The sequence below is a fragment of the Xiphophorus maculatus genome, chromosome 7 (assembly GCF_002775205.1).
Source record: "Xiphophorus maculatus strain JP 163 A chromosome 7, X_maculatus-5.0-male, whole genome shotgun sequence".
Taxonomy (NCBI): Eukaryota; Metazoa; Chordata; class Actinopteri; order Cyprinodontiformes; family Poeciliidae; genus Xiphophorus; species Xiphophorus maculatus.
This window is the reverse complement of record NC_036449.1, coordinates 25,269,735-25,296,317: the sequence shown is the minus strand read 5'-3', so window position 1 is coordinate 25,296,317 and position 26,583 is coordinate 25,269,735. Positions and strand designations below refer to the sequence as shown.

At 38.0% G+C, this 26,583-nt stretch overlaps 2 protein-coding genes across 6 annotated transcripts in view; one reads left to right on the top strand and one right to left on the bottom strand.

Moving 5' to 3' along the window:
* The window catches only part of map3k19 (mitogen-activated protein kinase kinase kinase 19), a 20,239-nt gene extending 3,292 nt beyond the window's left edge, over positions 1 to 16,947 (top strand). Inside the window, exons 2-18 of the mRNA XM_023337533.1 lie at positions 844 to 1,020; positions 1,641 to 1,896; positions 2,815 to 3,009; positions 3,319 to 3,479; positions 3,672 to 3,787; positions 4,280 to 4,434; positions 5,677 to 5,734; positions 6,978 to 7,065; positions 8,255 to 8,374; positions 8,643 to 8,797; positions 8,877 to 8,911; positions 9,532 to 11,562; positions 12,257 to 12,361; positions 12,564 to 12,802; positions 12,890 to 13,142; positions 13,962 to 14,170; positions 14,276 to 16,947. Of these exons, the coding sequence (XP_023193301.1) occupies positions 1,675 to 1,896; positions 2,815 to 3,009; positions 3,319 to 3,479; positions 3,672 to 3,787; positions 4,280 to 4,434; positions 5,677 to 5,734; positions 6,978 to 7,065; positions 8,255 to 8,374; positions 8,643 to 8,797; positions 8,877 to 8,911; positions 9,532 to 11,562; positions 12,257 to 12,361; positions 12,564 to 12,802; positions 12,890 to 13,142; positions 13,962 to 14,170; positions 14,276 to 14,402 (4,269 nt within the window). The 5' untranslated portion in view covers positions 844 to 1,020; positions 1,641 to 1,674 and the 3' untranslated portion in view covers positions 14,403 to 16,947. The remainder of the gene's footprint in view (positions 1 to 843; positions 1,021 to 1,640; positions 1,897 to 2,814; positions 3,010 to 3,318; positions 3,480 to 3,671; positions 3,788 to 4,279; positions 4,435 to 5,676; positions 5,735 to 6,977; positions 7,066 to 8,254; positions 8,375 to 8,642; positions 8,798 to 8,876; positions 8,912 to 9,531; positions 11,563 to 12,256; positions 12,362 to 12,563; positions 12,803 to 12,889; positions 13,143 to 13,961; positions 14,171 to 14,275) is intronic.
* On the bottom strand, positions 15,856 to 26,583 carry ccnt2 (cyclin T2). 5 transcript variants are annotated; one of them, XM_005801232.2, is made up of 10 exons: positions 26,380 to 26,582; positions 24,253 to 24,334; positions 24,039 to 24,167; positions 23,667 to 23,727; positions 23,076 to 23,138; positions 22,039 to 22,084; positions 19,316 to 19,479; positions 19,133 to 19,203; positions 17,514 to 18,741; positions 15,856 to 17,348 (listed from the first exon to the last, which is right to left on the bottom strand). In XM_005801232.2, exons 1-10 carry the CDS (start codon positions 26,535 to 26,537, stop codon positions 17,275 to 17,277), a joined length of 2,076 nt encoding a protein of 691 aa, XP_005801289.1. In that variant the 5' UTR covers positions 26,538 to 26,582; the 3' UTR covers positions 15,856 to 17,274. The 5 variants fall into 5 exon arrangements, 4 of the variants coding, with proteins under 4 accessions (XP_005801289.1, XP_014325084.1, XP_023193303.1 ...); XM_014469598.2 differs by lacking the exon at positions 15,856 to 17,348 and having other exon boundaries at positions 17,355 to 18,741; XR_002753095.1 differs by lacking the exons at positions 15,856 to 17,348; positions 17,514 to 18,741; positions 19,133 to 19,203 and having other exon boundaries at positions 19,391 to 19,479; positions 21,642 to 22,084; positions 26,380 to 26,583.

The window sequence follows — 26,583 nt, the reverse complement described above, 5'->3', positions numbered from 1 at the left end:
TCCTCTGTGTAGCTGCTGATTGACTGTAAGGTATTTGTTGTGTTCCGGGAGACAGACTGGGGGGAAGAAACTGTTTGTGGAGAAGCTGGTTTTTACAAACAGCACTCTGTTACCTGAAGGTAAAAGTGTGTCCAGGATGTGTGGGGTCTGCAGAGACGTTAGCCTCCATTTTCCTGATCCTAGATATGTACAGGTCCTGTTTAGACTTGGCCTGATAATATCCCTGTTGCTAGTGGAGCATTTGGTAACTCATTGAGAAGTTCTTACTTTCTGGAAAACAAAATTGGTGGTTTTGATAAGCTGTAATACTCAAAATTTGGAGAAATGCATGCTTGAAATACAGTACATCACTGTACTGTGATGTACTGTAAATCCATAATATAAATAAATAAATCCATAATATTAGTTTCTTTTTTGACTTGAATTACCTAAATACATTTTTCACTGATATTATTATTTGATGAGATGCACCTGTTTGGCCTTTCATAAACAAAATTCTAATAAATTTCTCAAATCAATAAAACTGACTCTGCTTAAAATGTCTGTCGAAAGAAAATATTTATTTTATTTTCAAGAATGCTATTACCATATTTAACAAAGTTGCAAATATCACATCAGCAAAACCTTGTTTTGCCTGAAAGGAACTAAGTTACATTGTAATAAGCAATAAAACAAACAAATTATCAAAGAATCAAGCAAATTATTGCTTGATCCTTTAAATGTATGCCTTTGACATGAACAAATAGAAAGCAAACAATGTGTCTTAATGTGTGGGGTAACAAAGAGTCTCTGGGTAATTAAAAACCACCTCTGTTAACGGCTGTCTGTCCAACTGTCTCCAAGGCAACCAAGTGTAAACGGACGACAGGAGGCACGAAGGACAAAAAAGAAGAAAATAGAAATTGCTTGCGTGGACAAGTCTGCTGAAAATAGATCAAAGGTTCGTTTGACAAATGCCTACAGAAGCTCAGAGGAGACACACAACCGGATTAGTTACTGATTGAAGCAACAGAGACAAGTGTAAGTAAAACACTTTATTAAAATGTTTCACTGTTGGTCATCATTTCAAGCTGCTGACAATCAATTCTGAGGAGTAATAGATACTGTTTTAAAATCCAGAAGCTACTTTACTGCTAATTTATTAACAAAAACTATTGCTTTATTGTGTAATTCGGCAATTCTGTGAGTTCTGCTCTTAGTTTTTAATAAACATTAAACCGGAAGAGATTTAGTCACTAAGGACGCACAACTAAGGACACAGGCAGATCTCATTAACAAATGTTTTATAAATGACCAACCCTGCAGGGAAATAAACCTATAATATCCTTACACATTTTACCCAACACTGGATAATACAGACTTTATTATATATTGATTTACTGATATTTATTCCATTAACAGAGACTTTCATGTGAGAATTCCTCCATTCACACATATAAACTGTCATTTGTAAATAAGCTCAATTATAGACAATGACGTGTTTATGGTGACTCTACAACGGTCGTAATGAGGGAAATATTTCCAGTCACGCCTTCTGTATGGTCCCAGTGGACGCCAGAGGGTCATTAGAGACTGACATCACACGGACATACTGACTGCCAAACACCGAGTTAAGAAAAACATTCTTACCTGTTCCACAGCTCAGAGGTGGCTCTTCTCATCTGACTTTTGACTATGAGGGCAATGGAGGCGAAGAAGAGGAGAGACACTGATGATGTGGAAGATGATGACGATGATGATGATGTGATGCATTTAGGAGAGCTGGAAGGAGAAAATGATCCGGTGGTTTTAAGACCACAGATGGAGATCCTGGATGTGCTGGAGGTCTCTGATGATGAAGAAGAAGAACGGAGACTGGTTGACCTCTTCACTGCTTGTCAAAGCAACAAGTCAGAGGTGAGTTACAGATAAATGTGCTCATATATGTAATTTAAAAAGTTTTGGATTATTAAAAAGATTAATGGAGAAAACAGTGTGGTCATGTGACAGTAATTTTCCTCTCAACAACAACACCTGTTTACGAGCATGTAGGTGCGTCACATGATCTAAATGTTGCTCTATAAGCTCCACCCACCCTTTGGGAGTCATGTTGAAAATGACTTCCTGGTAACATGAGAAGGTTTCCTCTGAGAGATTAGTTACTAACAACGTAGATGTAAATCCTCATTACGAAGGATGAGGATTTGTATCCTCATCCTTATAAAACCGAGATTAAACAGTTCACTGGAATATTTGAGAGCAACTTTGATAAAATATTGAAAAAACACAAAACGTTTTCCCTTCAAGTCTTGTTCATATAGATCTAACCAAAGCAGTCAGTCTTAAAGAGCAAAAGTCAAAATCATAGGATATAGGGTGTCAAATAACTGTGTTACGTTTGTGCAGCAAAATATTTAGTTTGTGCCGTAATAAATTTTAAGATTTTACAGAAAAAATGTTTCCAGAGGTTACCAGAAAGGTTGATATAAATTAATCGTGCTATGTTTGTGCAACAAACATTTTGTTTGCCCTGTTATGATTTTTAAGATTTTTGTATCACAGGATTATTGACACTACATTTGTTTCATTTTGTAAATGTTGGAGGTCAGGGGAGGACTGATTGACCTTTCATGACCTCTGGAATTTATTAATATTGTTAAAATTATAGCAGCACAACTTAAAATTGTTGCTGCTCAGATGTAGCACAAACATTTGGCACCGTTTAAGTAATAGCCAGACTATCATTACAGATTTTCACACCAGGCTTTTTCTAGTCAACTATACTTTATCATGTTAATTCAACTAATTGACCGGTTTGATCGGTGAGCTCAACAGGTGGTGCAGGGGCTGCTGAGGGCCGATGCTGACCTGACGGTGTGTAACCACAGACAACAGACCGCGCTGCACATCAGCCCACCTGAGCTCCAGGAGAAAATGGTGAGGTGGATGACGAGGCCCCATCTGTCCGCACAGGAGCAGCTGCTGCAGGCCGCCTGGCAGGGACACCTGGGCTCTGTGAGGCAGCTGCTGGTGAGTCTATAATCTAAAGGTCAAGGTGAACTGCTCAGCAGAGATAGCAATAACTATTTCCTATCAGAATTTAGAGCAATAGCAAATTAGTCCGATTTTGATCAGATTTATTCCAGACCAGAGTTAAATGTACTTTTAGGAGTATCTTTACTTTTTACTTTTACTTGAGTAATTTTATAATGAAGTATTGCTGCTCTTATTTGAGTAAAATTTCTGGATTCTCTGCTCAACTTTCATTAAATGTCTGTAGCTTTGTGTGTAACAAGCTGAGGGATTAATAATGATTCTGGGTTTGTGTGTGTTTCTCAGTCTCAGACAGACAGTGTGGATGTGAACTTTCCCAATAGTGACGGCGCAACAGCAGTGATCCTAGCCGTCAGAGACGTCGACCTGTTTCAGGACATGGCAGCATGGTTACCATGGGAACACAACCCTGTGGAGGTGGTCAAGGAGCTTCTGAAGTTGTCAGCGTAAGGAAAAACATGGCTAGACAGGCTACACTTCCTGAAAAAAAGAAAATGCTTTGAAACACCTCCAAAGAGTCTGAATAACTATTGATCCAGACCACTTTTAAATAGAAACATGACGAGCTAATCTAATTTGTATATTTATTTTCTTGAGCGACCATGCTGCTGCTTAGAGTTGTTAACATTTTTCTTTAGTGATTTGCGAGTTCGAGACCACAACGGCTGCTCTGCCCTCCACTACGCTGCTAATCTCAGCAGCCGTCTGATGGAAGACATTGTTCCGGTTCTGATCGAGGCTCTGGGTCACACAGGTACACACTAACACACTGATTCACGCACTAATACATTAAAATCAAATTTCAATGCTTACAAACCATTTACATTTGTGGAAGGAACCATAATAGCTCAAAATTATAGTGTGTTGTACAATAGCCACCAATAGACAAGAATAGATGTTAGAAATAGGACTTTCCAGTCAAGTAATCCAGACAACCTTTGACCTGGAGGAACAGGCTCTAATCCTGGTCATGCCACAATTGGCTGAAAACCACAAAAATGTATGTTAATGCTCCTTAAATTCTGATTTCAACAAGTCATATGATCTGTGAAGATAAATATGTTTTTTTTTAAAATTTGTGAACAATATAACAAATTATTTGGAGATCATTTATAAAATGAAAAAACACAAAGATCAGAATTGACATCCTTTGTTTTACCTGCCAACTTCCATTGATTTCAAGGAAGAGACTACTCAGGACATACAGTGTCTTCTCCTATTTTAATACCTTGTCAATTTTTTGCAGAGGCTGATCTTAACTCCTTGTCGGAACTTGAGAAATACTTGTTCCAGGATTTGGACTTTGGAGATTCAGACACAGAGCAGGATGCTGAGATCCTTTTACATCATCATAAAGCAAGAAGACATCAACACAGCGACCATTCTCACAGCCATACACGGGTAAGAAAAACAAAAATGTGTTCTTACAAAGTGACTGGAGCTCACAGAGCTTAGAGATCTTTGAAAGTCACTTTAAGCATAAACTCAAGGAAACATAAATGCTTAAGTTTGATATAGGGTTTTATCTAAAACTGCTGTTGCATTCAGATCTGCAGAAAACCACAGTGGAGCAAACATAGTTTTGTGTAAAAAGGTTGTACAATTGTGCGTAAAGCTCACTAATGGCTTGGGTGTGGCTGAAGCTCTCAGGTTACACTAATTAACAAACACAGCGGTAGAACGGGAGTGAGCAATAACACACACCGCTTTGGGTTTCCTGTGTAGCCGCCATGCTTCATATAGGAAGGAGACGAGCCAGCAGCTGGTTAGCAGAAGGACGAAGCAGCTGGTCAATGGAGACACGATGCGGTTTATATAAGTCCCAGACACACTCTGGGTATCGTACCTGTAATATGTCACCAAAACATTTAGAATAATATATACTAAAATGGTTTTAGAACCTAATGCAGCTGTAGTTAGTTAATCATGTTTTTACTTTAATAAAATAATACAAATAAAACTAAAGGATGTAAACTGTGTAGACTGAAAAAAAACATTGTTTACAGACCCTTGAACTTCTGCATATCAAGTCATTTTACAATCACAAATGTTAGTTTATTTTATTATGATTTTAGATGATAGATTAACAAAGCATTCCTAAAGTGGTGAATCGTGGGGAAGTTGAAATTAAATAACAAATGCACTTCAATTTTCATTAACAAGGAAAAATCTGAAATGTGTTTTGTGCATTTGAGTTCAGCTCCCTTTACTTTAATACCCCTAGTAAAACTCAGTGCAAATAATTGCCTTCATTTAATCAGTATATAAATTCCACATGTGCACAATTTGTATATCTATATATAAATATATCTTAAAGTGGCAGGTTGGACAAGGAGAGCATTAATCAGAGAGCAATCTACGGTAACTTTGGAGGAGTTGTTGCTTGTGCTCAGGTGGAAAAACCTGTTGAAATGACAGAAATAGCTTAGTGTAACACCGTACATACCTGGTCGTTATGTAAAACAGCGCCATCGTTAAAAGATAGTGACAACAGGCCATATTGGGGACACAGTAAACATGTGGGAGAAAGTCGTCTAGTCATATGAGGCCAAGATTAAACGAAATGCTATGTGTCACCAAAAAACGAATCGTCGTTCTCACATTAAAAAAGGTTGATGACAAGAACACCTTTGATCTTTCCAGGCATCTCTGCAGACTTCAGGGAGTCTCCCTCAATCTGACAAGAAGGAGTTCAGCCAAGGTACGGGCTTCTTCAGTGACACTAAGGTCAAACTAAAGAGATTTTTTTCTACATATTTGATCCCAGAGAATAAATGGGTGACTAAGACAGCACCAAAGACTGACATTTTAGAGCCATCAAGTCTCCATGATAAACGTTAGGTGTTATTAACATATCAGCTGTTTATTTAGGAAACATAAATGTGCAGTTTGTGAAACTCTACAGGGATAGGTCTGGTTTAGTCAGATGAGCCTAAGAGTGAGTTTGAGGAAAAACTCCTCGAGTCTAAGTATAGCGAAGAGCTGTGATGCTGTTTCTCTTCCAAAGACCCTGACTGTGAAACTTGTTAGAGTCCATGGCACCCAGCGGTCTTTGAAATACCAGAACTGTAGCCAAAATCTAGAGGTCTCTGCCAGAAACTGAAAATAGGTAGTCACCACCGAAAAATTCTCCAAAAACATTTGGCTAAATCAACACAGACACAAAATAACCTTCCTCACTGGCAAAAATTAAAGAAAGGCTGAAATATTTTTGTAAAGCTCTGCAGAGTACGTCTGTTTTAGAAATAGCCTTAGTACAGTACACTGAAAGAGAAGCATAATGGTCAGCATCCCAAATGGGCCACGAGATCAGATCACCTTCACAAAGGGGAGGGGATCTTAGGGAGACGAAGGAGAGAGAGGCTGTCCAGGATGGGAGGGGTCTTCCACACAATACAAAGCTCTCCTCTGAGAAACCTGCCTGAACATCTTTCACCTATGCATCCTCGACAGGCAGGCTTCGGCTCCAGAGCAAACCCGAAGACTTTCAGAAAACAATTTCAGTGATTTAGACAAAAGATTATGTGAAATGAGCGAAAGTGTAAGTGTAATATCTGGACATTTGAGCAGAGGGGATCAACGAGCTTAAACACAGGTACAGCAAGCTATCGTTTTATAGTGAGCAGTAGTGTGTAATGTGTATGAGTTTCTTTTAAGGAATATTTAATTGAAAACAAACAGGGCAAGTTGAATTTGTTGCTTTGAATTAGCAAAAATGTGGTTTAATTTTAAAGAACCTACAATCTTCAAATCTTTTTAACATCACTGTCATTAATCACAACATTTCTTCTGTTTTTATTGTTTCTTTCCTCCTGGGATATAACATTTTAATGTTGTAATTATATATACATTACATAAGTTTATTCATTTTTGCTTTACTGTTGGAAATGAGAGCATAGACATTAAGTAAGATTGATGAGTGAATGTTTGTATTTCTGCCGCAGATAAGGGGATTCCCACCTGTTCCCAAATCGCCATGGAAACTCTGAAAAATCCCGGACGAGCCAATCAGGACGCAAGGAGGGGCAGCAGGTGGGCATGAAAAATTCACTATCTTTCTCTCACAAACATATTTTTATACTAATAAATCTACAATGTGTATTAGTGATGAAGAAAAGTGCTGTCTGTTCATATGTAACACCCAAATAGTTTCTGTGTGTACAGTTAAAACTCCTTACTTAACAAACAATCTCTTATACTGTACACTGCCTCCTGGGTTGGTTAGCATGTGCCTCTTACTTTGACACCAGCGCTAGAAAAGAGGCCTATCTGGTTACGTTTGCAGGCCTGTGTGCGGGCACCTGTCACTGTGTCCAGAGGACAATCTGTTCTGCCCAAACAAGTCGGGTACACACAGACCGGGGCAGAGAACTTCGGTGAATCAGCTCATTGTCTGTTATGAGCAGCACTCACATTTGAATCAAGTTCAAGTTCTGAGAAGAGAATTAAACTCTTTGAGCTGCTCTAATTTCATAGAATCAGCTGCCAGAAATAGCATTTGGTTTGGTACAAGGAAATGAAAGTCAATCATTTTCATGATTTAACACGTCAACTAATATGGTTTATGAATGCGGCTTTTTTTTATATTTAATTAGAGTTTGTTTCAGTAATCAAACAGATACTAAGAGAAGAGGACAATCTGATAATGAGATATGACAATCGAGGAATATAATGAAAAGAAATGCATATAAAATGTATTCCTGCAGTCCCTCACTATGCTTAAAATGTCTCAGAGCCATAATGAATACGAACCATATGGACTTCCAACTTTCTGGTTCCAAATTCTGAACATATCAACAACCAGATTTTGGACATTATGATTTGTCTGTTTGTCTAATTTAATGAGATACAAATCATCATATGAGCACATAAACAGGTTGGTAAAACAGCTGGCTTTAAAATGTGCAGCAGTCTTTTTGGATTTTCCATATGTGGATTGGTGAGGAATTTCACTTTCAGTGGCATTTCCGTCTGATTTATCTGACTCTATGACATCATAAGACATCTGAAGTCATTTGACAGAATAGGGAAGAAAAATAAAACAACCAAAACTAGTGAAAGCATCAGGAAACCAGAGAAAACCAAATTACAAAAGCTACAAGAACCTTAGTATGATTGCAGATCATTTCTGTCTACAGACACATCATCAGTATTTAAACTCGGACCCCATATCTAAACCACGTAACTGTCTTCTAACTTCCTTTTCTTATTTTATTTGCAGAGGTTTGTGTCTACCTAGCTTGTCCAACATTCATAGACATAGTGACCATTCAGATGCTCTACTGTCATCTGGGTTTCTGAGTACCAGAACCGCTTGTCAGCCTGTACCCCCCAGACAAAGGTACAAACACACTCGCACGTTAAGAACAGAAAGTAAGACGTATGTTTGTTGTTCTGCATGTGGCCATAACTAAAATAATACAAAAAGGTAATACCACAGCATTTACTCTGAGACAAAATTAACTAAATAAGCATGAATAATTGGATTGTTTGACTGCAGAATGTCCATATGCTGAGTTTATAAATGAAAACTAATTATACAGAATCTTATGACACACAAACGTAATAAACATTCAAAATCAAATATTTCTGTTTTTTTTCTCTGACAGGCAGAGGACAAGAAGTGTGGTTGAAGTTTCTCCACCTTCCCATGGTCTGCTTTGTGTGCCAGTGTCCAGCCAACTCAGCCAATCGGCCCCAAGTATCATGGAGCCACTTCTGTGCCCCAACACCATGATGCAGGCCAGAGCGCATATTCAGACCAGTAAGTAAGAACAGAGCTGATGTGTGCAAAATGCAAATATTTGGATGTTGTTAACACTGTAATATTTTCATGTTTACAGGACTGAGCTCTCAAAGTACTTTAAATGATCAAAGGGTGAGTTTTAATGACTTAAAACTATTTAACAAAAATAATTTTTTTAGCAGTAAATAAATTGAATTTTTGAGTGATTGTTGCCTTTCTATCATCTTGAACCAATCTCATTTGACCACTAATTCTAGTATTGCATTTCTGTTCATACAACAGCTTCTCTACAGATATTTTCTCTTTTTCAAATCATTCTTGGTACACCTGAAAGATGGTTGTGCATGCAAATTCCAGTGATCAGCGGTTTTTAAAAACACTCACGTTCATTTGATGTTAACAAATTATGCGAGATTTAAAGTAACGTAAATCCTCTTTAGACCCCAACCCAAGGCAAGTTGTCTAGTTGGCTAAATGCATTGAGCAGCTGGCATCTGATTATGCTTTTTACAAATTTTATTAACATGAAATTAATCAGGTGGATTTAATAAAGTGGCCATTGAGTGTATATGTATGTGTTCCCATTTTCACTAGATTTTGCTTTGGTGGAATTTCCCTCCATTTAGACATTCTCAGAATTTTCAATTTTTTTGGATTATTCAACACTCTCTAGCCATATAAGTCATGCATGAAAATGTGTTTTATGTTTATACAGCTTGCCTACACCACTGAACTTCTATTTGTATTTCCAGGGTCCTTTGCCAGCCTTCCACTTCCACACACCCAAGCTTCTGGTGCCCATTGAGGGTCGCGGAAGACATAGCAAGGCTCTGCCACCACTGAAACCCCATGTTCCTCTAAAGCCCATTAGCCGGAGCCCACTTTCCAGCAGAGCTGAACTGAGAAAAGAGAGGCAGTCCTGGGGCAGCTCATGCAGTGGTCCTTCAAATGATGGTAGTGAGGAAAGTGGATCCAGTAGCAGCAGCCAGAGTTCCATCAACTTGGAAAATGAGGATGATTCTGGACAAATCCAAGAAACATCTACTAAGGACAGAAATCTGAAGTTTGTAAAAGATAGAACGTTGCAGGATTTAAATGACAGAATTACATCAGAGGCAGATTTTTTTGGAGAAACAACGCAACATGTTAAAGCAAAACTGTGCTCACTGGTCAACAGATCAATACATGACAGAGAAAGAGACTATGTCAATTGTACTAATCATCCAACAGTAGAAAAAACTGATTCACACCATCCAAAAGAGGCCGATAAGAGTGAGTGTGTAAAAGAATGTAACCACTTTGAGAGTAATAAAAAGTCAGACGCATATGTGTTTAGTGATGTCAAGCAAAATACGAGCCACACAACTGAGTCAAAGACTGGAACAAGCAACAAAACTAAAAATGACGCAAAGGGTCTTGAAGATGATGCTACTGGTTGTTTTGAAGAAGATTCTGAAAATGAACAGATGGATCCAGAAAGCACAGCATCAGCTAGAAATCAAGAAAACACGGCAGAAGACGTAAGAGATTGCAGTGCAGTTACTGCTGTGGAGAAAACCGGCTTCTTTCCTGTGGATCCCAAGAAATACGAGAAGATGTTTAAAGCCCGGAATAAAGAGAGTAAAACTAGGATGAACTTTCATTTGAAGGCAAAAAATTCAACTGTTCATTCTCTCAACAAAGATACAAGAGTCATCAGTGGTAACCACTCCAAAATTAACATAAAGTACTCTGCCATTCCCACAATGGACAAAGACAAAAGCAAGAAAATTAAATCTGGAAATACGGCTCTCCTCAGTGTGGGTACTCTAACCCCACGTAACATTTATGAACCACACAGCAACAAAATACATCAGCTGATATCAATGAGGGAGCTAAAAAGTGCCCAGCAGTTGAAGAAACCAGGCTCAGGTGGAAAATCCCCAAGATCTAAATCTGCTGTGGACCTCATCACTTACAGAGACATGTTTCAGCAGATACAGAGTGGCAGCGAAGGACCAGCCATGTATGAGATGTTTGCTGGGCCATTATTTGAAAATCATCGGGTCTCCAAATCATGTGAGAAACCTAAAGAGAGACAACTACAGGTCATGCCAACAAGAAAGACAAAACAAAGCCACAAAGTCAAACACAAACCAGTACAGAATAAGCCAAAGAGAAACTCAGTGGAGAGCACAGCTACTTTGACTAAAAGCAAATCAAAACCAATGTCATCGCAAATCAAAACACAGTCTACCACTAATAGCTGCAGAACAGACAAAAGCCCTAAACTCAAAGATGAAACTGATGATGAGAAGGATGTTGAGTTTAGTCATAAGTCTTCTAAGGATGAATTTGAAGATCACATTTTATCAACCATAGTGGAAGCTCTTTCTAAAAATGGATCTGAAACATTACAACCACAAGAGAAAACTCTGACAGAACCCATAACTTCCCTTTATGGTGTTGACTCTAGAAATCACAAAACTTCAAGTAAATCAACAAGAAACTCAGCTAAAAAAGATCCACAGTTGGCTCAGTCACTAGACCCTCTGCAGGCACACATCGACACTTGGACATCTTCAGACGGTACCTGCCACACCCTGATGTCACCAGTTTACAGGAAGTTTCTGGATGAGGTGGGGGAGGGTCCGCTGACAGATGATCTACTGCAATGTCTGGCAGAGGAGCTGATCTCTTTGGATGAGAGGGATGTTTCTGCAGCTCTTGAAAACTCAGAACATGGAAAAAAGGAGTTCCATGGTGAAGAAGAGCATGTATCAGGAAAAAAAGCACCTCCGGAGGTAATATTTTGAGCCTAAAAGTGACTAAATCAAGTTTCTATGTTTTTAGTCATTGCGGAGATTGGGATGACAGTTCCCAACTCAAGTGGTCAATAGGAAAGATGCAACCTGGACCAGTCAGCAGTCCATTACAGAAGCAAACAACCATAAGAACCCTACACACACCTAAGGGCAATTGAGAAACCAGTTAACCTAACATACAGTCATATTCATGAAATTAAAGTATGCATTCTGATGAGTCATATTGATCAGACTTAGAGTACCTTTAGAAAATAACAACCTTGAAAGCAGGTAGTAAACATACATTTCATTAAGCTTACCTTGATATGTAAAAAAAATATTATTTTTAAGTCTGATGTAATATTCTAATCTTAAATGTCTTGTTTTCATTAGCTGCAAGTGTTAAAATCATTATAGTTAACATAAAGGACTAAAAACATAAATGGTGTGTAATAAACTTTGAATTGAAGAAGACATGTCTTCGACAAACATATCTATAAGAGGGTGTCCTATTTTTCCATGACTGTTCCTTCCTTTACTTTCTAGCATTTATGACAGACATCTGTCAATCCAAAGCTGAAGATCGAAGGACAAAAATTGATGTAAAGCTAAAATCCAGCAAATTCTGATGTCTGCACCTGTGTGTTTGAAATACTTTAATTAGATAATTATGTCTCTATGCATTTCATTGCAGGTTGCTCAAAATGACAGTAACACTTACCATGGATCAGGGTTGGTTCCAAATGACACCATAACATGGGCTAAGGGTGAAGTACTGGGGAAGGGTGCCTATGGGACAGTAAGTATTCAAATAACATTGAAGCTAAATAAATTAGTAAAATGCTGATAAAATAGTGTTGGTATTTTGTACTAGAAACATATCCCAGTGCTGTAACTTGCTAAAAAATATGAACTTATATCAAGTTAGTCTTACTTTTCAGTGCAGATTATTTCAGCAGTATGTCTTCAAACAACTTTGACTCAAATCATCATCTCACCAGGTGTACTGTGGTCTGACCAGTCAGGGCCAGTTGATAGCTGTAAAGCAGGTTTGCCTGGATTCGTCTGACCCTGATGCTGCAAAGAAGGAGTACAATCGTCTTCAGGGGGAAGTGGAGTTACTTAAAACTCTTTGCCACAGCAATATTGTTGGCTTTCTGGGAACATCTCTTTACCAACATGTTGTTTCCATCTTCATGGAGTATATCCCTGGTGGATCTATTGCTAGCATACTTCACAGGTTGAAATTATTTGTTGCTTACTTTAAAATATCTTGCAAAAAGTTTGAATGCCAAATTAATAAGGACTGTTTCCATTTTCCCCTTAGATTTGGTCCTCTGCCAGAACGAGTGTTGGCTCTGTACACCCATCAGATCCTGGAAGGGGTGGCATTCCTTCATCAGAACAGAGTGATTCATCGGGACTTAAAAGGAAACAATGTCATGCTGATGCCAACTGGTGTCATCAAGCTCATAGACTTTGGTTGTGCAAGACGCCTCAGCTGCCTTAACCACACAGCTCCAAACAGTGGAGAGCTGCTGAAATCCATCCACGGTACACCTTATTGGATGGCGCCAGAGGTAAGTTAGATTTGTTTACTTTTTAGGGTTTTGTAAAAATTTGAATTTGTGAGATGTGATGGAAATTTGATCTAAGTTCCTTTTGACGTTGGATGATCAACTTAGGATGAATTCACACCAGCTGTGTTTAGTCCATTTTAATAAAACTCTAGTTTGTCTAGAAAGTCCGGTTCGTTTGGAGAGGCATGAATTCTTAATCGAACTCTGATGTGGACCAAACAAGCAAACTCTGGTTCGTCTCCAAACCTAGGTGTTGAATTAAAGTGAACTCTGATGCGGTTTGAATGCTTATGTGAATGCCAAGCAGACAAGAGACCGCACCGAAAATGAACTAGAGCGCAAGGAATCTAGGTCAATAAAACCAAAACAAATGCAAAAGTCTAGCATTAGAGGGAGAGATGGCTTGTGGTGTTTTACCAAAGACAAATCCTAAAACCACTCAAATCCGATGCTACTACCATTTTTGTTGACATTTTGTGAAGAAGGAAGTTGTGTTCATATCTTTTTTTGAGGTTTTGTATCATCTACTTTAGAAGTTCTTGGTGCAACGGCACCATGAGCAAAGGAGGAAAACAGGTTTTCAATTAGTTTGGATCGTTTGACATTGCAGTGTGAAAGCAAACCGCACCAGCTGATAATGTAATAAGTCGCAATTTTGGTCCCCAACCAAAACTACCGGACTATTAGGTGGACAACACACTTAGAAAGTCTGATGTTTTTCACCAACTATTATCTCAAAGTCCTTCAATGCGGTTTTTATGAACTATATAAAGACATTCAGATGTCCTGTCCTTTTTCTCCTGTTATTTTTCTAACCAGATCATCAATGAATCAGGGTATGGCCGGAAGTCAGATATTTGGAGTGTTGGTTGCACAGTGTTTGAAATGGCCACAGGGAAACCACCTCTTGCACATATGGATAAAATGGCTGCCTTGTTCTACATTGGGGCTAGAAGAGGGCTAATGCCATCCCTGCCAGATGGCTTCTCAGAAAATGCCAAGGACTTTGTAAAAATCTGTCTGACAAGGTAAGTGCTAAATTTATGATTTAATTATGACAGTATCAAACTGTCATGGTGTTAGTAACGTCTTACTGTGATATCTGTAACTTATTGTCTCTTTGTAATTTGTAGTGACCAGAGCGTACGGCCATCAGCTGACCAGTTACTGAAGCATTCCTTCATTCCTAAAGGGCACACAAGTATCAAATACTGTGAAGCACAGAAAAAGAAATGTTGTGGTACAAAAGTGAGTATTTAAATTGGGATAACTGTTGTTCTTAAATTCAGAGGCATTAAATAATATCTAATCATTGAAGTTCACAGCTCAAAAATTAATATATTGTGGTATCAAAACCACTGTGAATGCACTCCAAATAATATAATTGTGTATAAATTGCAGATATTATTGTACCCTTTAGATTAACAAATGTGCCAATTTTATAAAATTGTGTGTGAAGTGTATTCAGTACTGAATGTTTAATGGTTTGTGTAGAATAAATGTCAAAGCAGATGACAAATCTACAAAACAGTCAAATGCCACATTTTAAACTATTGCCATTGAAACATCAGTTCTATGGTTGTTATGAGATGAAGGTACATTTCAAATTGGAATATCATAAACATCTGAAATTGTTTCAGTGTTTCAATTCAAAAAGTAAAATAAATTATACAAAAATATACATTTAAAATTATAATAGTCTAAAGCTAATCTAAATAATTCAAATTAATGATTTTGAGCCTACAAATGTTACCTATAGATCCTATATGGTGTTTAGGCTGGAGCCATCAGTTATATGCTAATTTTTTACAGTTTTTTCGTTCACTCAACTTCCCAACACAACCCATTGACTTTTACTGAATTATCCTCCATGTCTCAGTAAGCAGTATTCACAATGCTTGAGTAGGTCATAAAGGCTGGTAAAAAACATAAAAATATTTTGTCTTATGTAGTTTTCTGTTACAGAAAACATGTTGGGTTGTCATTAGCTGAAGCCGCAGTTAAATCTAACCACAAACAATTGAAATATATCACTGTGTGTATTGAAACTTTCGGAATATGTTCTACTTCATTAAAATGCATTTAGAGTTCAAACCTACATCTGAGTACAGTGGTAGCAGTTTTAAATGTTTAAAGCAAAATAAAAGATGCTTTCAGCTGATTTAAATTAATAAAATTACATTTGTAGCATGTAAATTACAGTAATCCTGAATACTGTACTCTGATCCGTAATTAACTTGTCTTTGTTTAATAAATGTATTGGGCCAGTTTTATACATATCAAATTAACTAGAACTAAAAAGTTCATGATCATATAAACTCCAAGTAATTCCTCTTAATGGTTCAGTGCTGAAAGTATTTGCCCCAAAAGATTTTTTTTATTTACTCACAAAACGAATGATCTGTCTTTTTTCAGATCATAAAAAAAAGACAGACATGAGTAAATAAAAAAGCTGTTCTCAAATTATTTCCTGTAAAAAGTTAATTTTCCCTTAGTACATGAAGCATTTAAAACTTTTTTTACTCGGGACATGAAATGAAATTTTAATACTGATCTGAAATACTACATGCAACAGAAAACAACGCAAAAGAAAACTATAAGGCAGGAAATACTTGTCAACAGCCCTCAACCATAGAGGAATAAACCATGTTTACCATTTAAAGATGAATTGTATGCCATATTAAAAAAGAAAAAAAGATTTTGTACAGTGTAATGGTGATGGTAATGAAGTTTATTCATTATATTAAAATGAGAAGTGGAAAGACGTGATGAGCGGTTCATGTTTTTTCTAAAACAATTGCAGTTTTTCATTTAATGTTCAACTGTAAATGCTTTATTACATACAAACACCACCAGCCTTGGACCAATATGGTATGTTGGATGCTTTACAATACAGAGGGGATTATAGGGCACAGGCTCTTGAGAGATGTAAGCTGAAAGTGATGGTTTAAATGTTAAAGGTATTTCCAAACAGATACATGAGAGGAGAGAATCTAAATTCGTCTGGCATTGCCTACAAGAAATATTTTTCTCCAGATCTAATATGACCTAAATGTGGTTAAATGGGCTGATAACTTTATGCAATGTTTGATCCACTTGATGTAAACTTCAGTATCATATTAGTAGCATCCCTTTTATGTGAGGCACAACCTTTGGCATCCAGCTTAAGGTCTACTTAGAAGAGAAGGTTTTTGGTACAAATTGATTGCTGTGACATTGTTGTAGTGGGAATCCAACAGTACACCATCTACAGAAAGTCGAACTCCTGGAATGCTGCAATCATTCAGGCGGTGACCTCCAATCAACTGAGCCATGAAATAAAACTTTTATATGTATTATAGTCATCTTGTTATAATTACAAGCAGCTCCAAACCTGAGTAGTCATGGTATAGCTTCTTCTTTAAACATACAAAAGAAACATATGTACATTTATCTCCATTTTTTTTGTAAACAGCAAGTTATGTGCTCCTCTCTCACATCCCTTTGATGATTGAAACATGCAAATCAAATGCAGTTTAAGTATAAAAAAGGAAACCAAGACCAGAAAATAATTTTGGAGATGGAACTTTACACCTAAAAAAAATATTGCATCCATTAACAATATCAAGTGGAATTCCAGAAAACAAATTAACTCATCTCCAGCTGGTCAGATAACTTCTTCCATATAATCACTCAATAGATTTAAATTACTAAAAAACAAAAACAAACATGAAAATGAAGAAAGTGCACCTTCCATGCTTTTATAGAACTTGTAATACTTGTCCTCTCATATGGAGGTCTTACAACGTGAAGATGGAACCTTTCCCCACCCTATGCATCCACGTTTGCAAATTCTTCCACCTATTCGAGGAGAAAGTGAAAACTGAGCAGCAATTCGACATTAACAAAGAAAGGACTGAACGTCGCAGCCCCGAGGTGCGACAGGAAGCATAATTATTCATCTTTCTTATCTCTCAGAAACAGAGAAGTCCAACAATAATTATTTGCAGCAACGCTTTCTGCCTCTCAGTAAAGGGTTTATATTCACAAAGTGTTATTTTCTTAGGGCACTTGACAAAGAGGTCAGCATAGTCTTCAAAGTCTCAGTGGTCGGTAGTTTGGTGCCAGTTCCATGTGCTGCAGAGCGTCGGACTCAGTGTCTCTGCTCTCCCACTTCATGTGGCGATTCGCCAGGAGGGAGGAACTGCTGAGAGGTCCGCAGCCCACCTGGGTATGACAGGAGGGGAGGAGGAGAGACAAGAATAAGGAGGAAGAGGAGGAGGGGAGGGGAGGGAAGTTAGCCACAGAGCTGCGAGCCGGACAAGACACACTGCAGTACAGGACAAGAGCGAGGAGGAGGAGGAGGAAAGGGGGAAGAAAAAGATGGAGTACCTGCAGCACTAGTGCCACTCTTGGAGATTTTGCTCACTTTGGAGCAGGAAGTCGAGGATGAGGGGTGGTGGTTGTGGCCGCCCTCAGCGTAGGCCCTCTTTCGTGATGACGACGTCAAAGTGGTGGACGAGGGATGACCGAGTGCCGTTCCTTCCATTGCCACCAGACCAGGAGGAACTCGCAGCACACCCGCAGCCTCAGCGGCCCCTCGCCCGTTGCCGCTGTGCTTGTGGGGGCGATGGAGGTTGTGCTCGGTGCTGCGATGCTTCTCCTTGCTCACCAACGGGCTGGAATGTTTGCTCTTGCTGTTGTTGGCAGAAATGCCTTCATCTGATGAGCTGTGCCGCTCCGATGAGGAAACTTTGATCTTCATTTTGAACTCATCTTTGATTGGTTGTCCGCTCTTTTCTGGCGGAGCGTTGCTGCTGGACCCGGGGACAGGCAGACGAAGTTTGAGCAAAGATTTGTCTCCATGATGGCGTCTGTCTTGCCCTGAAGAAGTTGAGGAGGAAGGGATTTTCATTTTCAGAGGGGAAGGTGTAGTGCTGCCGCTGTGGGAGGCTTGATGAGGCTGTGCATGTTTTCTATGTTCTATGTGGGTAATGTTTGTTGGTGCATAGGTAGAAGAGGAAGTCAAGTTGCCTTTTACGTCACAGTCCATTAGGCCTCCATGGGGCTCTTGCCTGCGCTTCTGGACAGTATACTCTGCAGAATGTTTCTCTCTGTACTTATCCAGAGACAGTTTCTGAACTAGAGGTTGACCGGAAGGAGGGTAAGCAGGCTGAGGTGTTGAGTGATGCTTGCCTGCTGTTCCTTTCTCCTGTTTAACAAGGTTTAAATCAACCGTTTTTTCAGTCTTGTAAGGCGGAGGGTGCTGGAGCAAAGAGGAAGTGGAAGTCTGCAAAGACAGCATGGATTCGTGGATGGGGATGCTGAGCGGTTCCTGTTTTATGCAGGAGGGGTAATGGCTCTGGTTAACCTGAGGCCATTCACTGTGGCTGGCTGGGCTGTACGTGGCAGCCATGGCGTCCAGAGACAACGGGACCCCTCTGGAATGCCCGGGCATGGGTACAGAAAAGGCAGCACCTGCTTTGGAAAAACTTGGGTTGGACGAGGAAACTCCAGGAAGTGCTGTATCGCCGTGGTCCTGAAGCAATGAAGGCCCAGTAAATGTGTTATCCATTGACTGCATATTTTCACTTTTGGGCTTTTTAGCAGCTTGTGTCGCCTAGAGGGCAAAGATTTGCAAGGATTTTAGTTTTATGTTATTTTTTTAAAGAAAGTTGAGATGACACAATTATTTGTACATCTGTACAAGAAGTTGAATTTTTGCACATCTTTACATTACAAGCACAACTTCTGCTTTATTTTATTGACATTATATGTGACATACCAACACAAAACATAGCATAATGATGAAGTAGAAAGTATGATATATGATTTAGATTTTTGTTTGTAAACACATCTATGCAATTTTGTCCATCTACTTCCCAATTGTGTTGGTCACATGAAACCTCAAAAATACAGAGTAGCTTATGTGTCAGTGAAATGGTTAAGAGATGTGAATTCTTCTCCAAGGCAGTCTCATCTAAAAAAATTATAGTACTGTAGTGTCTTACCCTCCAATTCCGTATTCTCTTCAGTCTGCTTGGAGTTTTCTCCAGAATCTGCAGAAACTCATGCGTCAGCTCTGAAAGTTTAAAAGATAAAGATTATAAAACATTTTAGAATTAGTTTTGATTCCTTAAGTTCCTTAAATAACTAATAGTAAATCTCAGATGTAGGCAATAGTATGACTTCACCATCAAGCAGCTCCAGAGTCACCGTGCTGTCCACGTACTTCCACCAATGTTTCCCATCAGTGGAAACCGGAATCTCCCAGTTGGACCACTTGCAGGCCAGATGTATGCATACACAGGCGATCACTGTGGGCTTGTACTGGAGGCAGAAGGTAGTGAGGTGCAAACTGCAGAACGGGTGAGGAAATATGAGGGAGGCCACGGGAGGTCAAAATCCATCCAACATGTTGAGAAGAGAGGAAAAACACAACAGGGAGCAGACAGATTTAATATACTGTTGGTGTGGGGTCAAAATGGCAGTGAAAGCAACTTAAGTGTTTTGATACAATAAAAGGACTTAAAAAATCTAACTGTGTTTAATTTACTACAAACCAAACCTCCTAACAGTTAAAACACATTAATAATAAAAATGATAAGGTAAGCGTGAAGTGTGCTGGTTTGGTATTGATAGGAGACTTTTACCCACCCAATCACTCACTTAATACAGACGAGAAACTTATGACAAAAATTTTACTTGCAAATTATAATAATAAATAATGCTACTTGTATTACACGATATCATATTTAAATAACCACACTTTTTACTCTCATTTCAAATTTATAGTAAATAAGTCTACAAATATATTAAAGGTTTTCAAAGACAGAGCCACTTTCCCGTTATTTTTGCTAAGTCGTAGACTTTTTTGCTTCTTGTCAAGAACACAGAAGACAATAAAACAAAAAAATCAGTAAACATTCCTTTTCTGTTTCTGTAATAAGGAAAAGTATACATTTCTGTGTTTTGGATTTATGTCAATTTACAAACCCTCTTCAATAAAATCCGATACTTTAACTATTGTAGTTTTATGATTGAATACATAAAAACAAAGGAAAAAAATCTATATATTTTTGTGACCTATCAGGACTTTCCCTTGTAGTCTATTGTTGCAAATTTGCCTCAAACCACCAAGGAGGGGTATGTATACCTCCAATGGCTGAATATCAGAGGTAATATGGAAAAACACTTTTCTACAATATTACAGTTTGGGTTATGCTTTATTTGCAGCAACCGCCTGTGCTGGTGGGGGCCAAATTAATACCAATGTTAAATTGTGGTTGGGGTGCAAATGGGAACGCTGTAAAGACTGAACAAGTTTTAACCCATTTTTGGCCAAACTCATAGCAAGATAGCTACAAATGCATCTGTTTTCATACAGTAAAGTTACTAAAACGACCAATCTGCTATAGGCAGGATGTCCACTAGTCAGAACCACAACATACATCTTCAAGAAAATCTTAGTCCTCCTAAATCTAATTTAGTACATGTTGAAAAAAGTGGAGCTGAATGGAGTTAGTAAGTCAAGCACATACAGAAGCTCAGTAAGGATAGAAAATGATTCAGAAACTGCCACCAAAACATTGACATCAAAACAGTATCTAAATAATACCAACACTTTGTGTCTTTTTAGCAAAATGAAGGCTAGTTAACATATTGGTGATAAACACTATTTGTAGATATAAAATAGCCAGCGAGGATTTACTGTAAAGCCCAATGAATATAATGCGACCTTAACTGGTACATAAAAGAAGCAGCAAGCACAACAAAAGTAAATAACTTCAATCCAGAAAGTGGCTTTTATGATCCAGCAGAAACACTTAGCTCTGATTTTACTCCCTGAATTTTAAAGTAGGGGGTAAAGTAAGCACCTATTGTACAAACAGCTTAAATGTATAATGATTTCAGTAGAAATGTTTTTAATCAAACTCCCAATATGGTTCTCTGAAAACATTCACATCCATGTAGATGGAGATAAACACAAAGTCTGAAATATTGTGATTCTGGTAATATTTTTAAAGGTAATCTAGTTTGTACTTTTACATGTTAGGACGAAATAAAAAATAATCTGAATCAGCATGAAAAAAATGTATATACTTCAAAGTCGTCTCCAAGTCATAGGCTATATCATATCCATTAGTGAGCAACAGGTATAGCTCAGTCTTCATCTAGATAATGTGAACACTGAACTGTTACTAAAGATAATTTATAAGTGCCTTTTCACCACCTACTTTAAACCAACCCTTTAAGGACCCAGTTTTTGTTAATCAATTATGTAACAATGGAAATGAATTGAAAAACCCCTGCTAGAGGTAAACCAATTACAACTGTAAGGTCCTTAATGAGTCAGTACTTCCTGCTTTCTTGAATTTTAGGTTTGTAATATATAAATATTGCATATCTAGGAAAAAAATGTGTTTAGTGGCACAGTTAAAGTTTAACAGAATTTTTTGGGCAATAATACAACAACATAACATGAAAAGAAAACTTTAAAAAGTTATCTGCAGTACTTACCGGAAGGACCTCTACGAGAAATGTTTACATCTGTGAAATCTTTAGCTGATATTCAGGCTACCAGAGTGTCTTTCGCTTAGAATTATGCACTTTTTCGCAACCGAACAAACATGTGGTTTTCAAGCGCACCACTATACTTCACATTTTGCATTCAACCCATCTGTGCCAACACTTGGTCCCTTGTACAATACACCGCACTGCGACTGGGGCCGGTAACGCTACAAGCCACCATGTCCCGCTACCTCTGGGGAAGGGAGGGGAGCCGAGGGGAAGGGAGGCAAGCGTCCCAACAACCACCAGTGCAAGTAGGGCCCGTTGGACACTGAAAGGGTACCCTGCATTACAGGAAGCTATGGTGTGCAGTCAAAGTGCAACAAAGGAGGGGCAGGATAACAACCTGTTGGTAGCCATGAAATAGGAAGTCTGTGCCAGATCCTTGCTTGCTGTAGAACGGAGACAAAAAGGAAACAAGACAAAAACATAAAAGAAATATTAGAATTGTTGCAGACAAATGTAATTTAACTTTATGTTTAGCATTCTTATCCTAATTTCCAGTGCACATATTGAGCCAAGATCCAGACTGGGGAAGCAAATTATTGTTCTTTATTCTGTTTTTACAAATTGAATTTACTTGCGCTATGTTGCACATAAATTCCATTATTGTAGGACAATAAAGGATATTTCTAAATAAGTTTAATGGCCAAAGTTATTTTAGTTATTTTTTGTTCGTTCATTTTATCAAAACTGGTCTCTTGTAAACGAGATCTCGGACCTCAATAAGACAACCTGTATAAATAAAGGTCAAATAAAGAAGTCGTTGACCAGTAAACGGAAACATATATTGTTTAGTTGTAAGAAAATCATTGCAAGATTCTGCAGTTTATGTTGTGAATCCTAAACTAGAACATTTTAAACATTGTAAGAGTATTTCAGAATGTGATTGAAGAACATAAAGTTGTGTGAAAGATGTACAACAAAGATTAAATACCAGGTTCTAAAATGACATAAATCAAGACCAAAGGGTAAAAAAAATAAAACTATTTTCTTCACCACCATTTTTAAAATCAAAGATTAACAATTTTTGACATAATTGTTGAATTGAATAAATAATGACTAAGTGGATTCTACTTAAAGACAGACTTAAATAATATCCTGGTAAAGGCCACATGCTTTTCAGATATATATATATATATATATATATATATGCATACACACTAATTTGAAAGAACTCAAAGGTTAAACTGTTTCAAAGCAATTAAGTCTCAGTCTTGGCCCAACAGGCACTGGCGAACTTTCTGAGGAACAATATGTCACACAACACAGATGATTGAAACCCATTGTGGTCATTAAACCATTAAATCAGCAAGGTTTTCACCCTCACCCCCACCCACATCTGAGGTGGGGAGAAACAAAAACAAAGAAGGAAGCCTCTACCTCGCACTAGCTGGGTACATTTCACCACATCAGTGTGTGGGTGATCAATAGTAATTTCAAAGCCTGGAACAAAATACATAACAGGTGAGATCAACACATACGCAGTTGGGAGGTGACATGTCATTTAATGGCAGAAAAAAATAGACAAATGTTTTTCTATAAGCGGCCAACTTGGGTTTTCTTATGCATAAAAAACGTTTAATTAGAAAATCAGTGGGAGAAAATCAATCAAAAGTGCCTCAAAAATCAGTGGGAGAAAATCAATGAAAAGTGCCTCAACCAAATCCACAATGGAGGACAAAATGTGTCAAAAGTAGCAGAAAAGAGTCCATACAGTTTTTGTCATATTATAAAATGTTTTAAGTCTTACAAAGAAATCTCTCGGCTCGACTTCCAGAAAATGACATATCACCTTTACACAATGCATTTACAATATGACAATAATTTGGTAACCACAGAGTAGATGATATAACATTGCAATCAAAAAATTGATACACTGAGAAATAAATGATAATTAGACCCTTACTTGTTACCATTACCAAAGTTATAGAAAAAGCTCTCAAGTCATCCACTCCAGTCACCATTACTTACCCAGGGTCTGCAGCACAATGGATTCAAGTATCACCAGCTCTTGAGCTTGCTGGAGGTATGCCTGAAGTTTGATAGACAATCATTACAACACAATTGTAATGAGTCTATTAATTTATTCCCCTAACAAGTGATTTAAAATGGCCAAACAGCTCTACAGCTCGGTTTAGTCATAAAGTGAGCGGTGGTAATCAGTGGGTGCTTGGTACACACCAACTGCAAGCCAGGGCAGGAAAAATAAGACCCCTTAAATATGGCAGCAGAAAGTGGCAAAGCCATTTATACAAAGGTGAAACCATGACCACAGAGGAAAAACGGGGAGGGAGAAAAAAAACAGCTTCCAACCTTACAGTATCCCAAAATACCAGCACTTACGTTACTTTTCGTGTCTAGAGGAGATTCCTGTGGATTTAAGCAAGCATGCGCTACTTTAATTACATGCTCAAGCTTTCGGGGTTGCTCTTCCACTTTTGCAGCCAAAAATAGGGTGGTTGGAGATATTATCTGCAAAAGACAGCAACACATAAGAATATAGAACATAATGTATACTCAACAAGCTGACTGAATCATCGTAACTTGGAATACTTACATTTCTATGGAATTTGGTGAAAGAATGTTGCATATAAAATCTATGCATGTAAACAATTGCTGTGTTTATTGTCAGTTGAGAGCTGGATGTTATGTCAAGGAAAGTTTTGTTTAATATTTGGCTAAGCAAGCAAAGTAAAGAACAATGAGTTAAATAATACATTACCAATATTAACCCTGGATTACAGAGGAGTCTGTTAATCAGCAAAGTCCATTAAAATGATCCATATTTTCTCAAACCAAAGCATTATTCACACTTCAAAACAGCAAGAACATTTAGTTAATAATTGATTATATTCAAGTAACTGCTGATCCATCTCTACATAATGTAAAATATACCCCAGGTTAGCTGAAACAACAGTCTTTAAATGATTTGCAGTTTATAAGGAAAAAAACTAAATTCAGAGCAGTGCCAATTCCCAATTAATCTATGATGAAGATGCAAAGAGTCATTAAGAACAAAGGAGGTGAGTCAACATGAGCATGTCCACTAGAAAATTTTGACACCCTCATCAAAAAAAAAGACAAATCTACCTGTAATGTACTTGACAACTTCTGCAGAAACCAAACCTAAAGATATGCTTGGTTTAAGTGAATTATATACGATGACATATTTCTTACATTGTGTGTGAATTGTGAGACAGTTATTTTTTGTTTTTAAGCACACGCACTGACTGATGGCACTTTTTAAATTTCGTTGTTCTTGTGACAATGACAATAAAGATTTATCTTATCTATCTTATTGTAGTGCACTGCAATGAGTCGTGACAAGAAACGTTGGCCATCTTCTGTACTAATGAAACCCTTACAGCCTACCTGTAGATCAGTCGGGAACAAGAGACTGTGAGTGAGGCTTTTATTTTAAATGCGGAAGTGTTTGCAAGTGAAATATGACTTGTCAGACCAGTCTGTGTTTATTGACCATGGACAAAATACATGTGCACCACCAGTTACAATAGATGAAGCTGGTTCATACACAGCCTGTAATTTGTTTTTGATACCAGTTTTTAGCATTGTGTTGAAAGTGAGTGTTGAATTTGAATAGGACACCCAGAACAACATGCTGTTTGAAATAATGCATAAGCCATTACATACCCAGAGCACAGATTTTCTTCCTGAGTGACAAATACTGTGTGCCCATTCTCTCCCTTTTGAGGCCACTATGTAAGGTAAGTAAACAAGACTTACTTGATAATGGTGGGTCACAATTTCAAGAATTTCCATGGCTAATATTTGGTAACCATGGCCAAAATATTACTGGCTGTTTATTTCTATTTATGTTAACAGTGAAAGTGTTACATCTCCATGTCCATGTTGATGACACACAGCTTTATGTTTTTGTTAGACCACATGCATGAATTACTTTTTTGACAATGTACAGAGAAACAGTGTAGCGAAATTAAGAAACATGATTTACCCATGGTTTTTTGAGTCCAATAAAGCCAGAAGCATGATTTCTGGCTACTTCTCTAACTGAAACAAATATAACGGATTTTTTCAAATAAACAGTAAACAGACATGTTTAAAACGTCACGAGTTTCTGAGAATTACCCAAATGACATGGGATTCAAATCCGGAATTTTGATGAAAAAAACGTATTTCACAGGGCCCCTATTACGATATTACGTAATTTGAACACGTGCGACAGGGCTGGACAGCAGTCTGAGAGAGGAGTCGATAAGACGAGGAGGAAAGTTTACAGCTGAGCCAAAGGTACAAAAAGTCCAAATATCCTCGTTAGCTAAAGCAGTACTTTGAAAACACTCGGTAAATAATATACATTTAAGTCTAAAAGCTGATAAACGCATATTATTGTTTTTTAAAAATAGCTTACAACAAACACCGCATTTTAATTTCACCGTCTCCATCGAAAAAAGCCAAACCCGCCTAATGGCCTTACAGCTAGCATGTTAAACAAAAGCAGATTAAATACCAAACAATAAGGCAGAGGTTCGACCTACAAGATTTAAAATATTATAAAATGCTACACTACAACGAGAACAAACATACTGAGCTAAAAAGTTCAGACTTTAACCGTTAAACCCATTCCTGCGTTACGGCCACTGATGGGCCCTACATAAACGGTTAGCCTCCGGTTTGCTCCAGAATAAACAAGTTTAAAGGATACACGTTGAGCCTTTGACCCATGTCCTGGATCAGATTCGCCGCTTGTTGTCGGTAGGAGAGCTCCCGGTCTGATTCTACTCCACATCGGCGGGACGGGGTGTTTTCCAGCTGCTCCCGGGTGAAATACCATTTCGACGAAGAACCCCGGCATGCCGCCATTACTCTGGAACGTTCGCTTCGGCATCGAGAAAACGGATGTGACGTC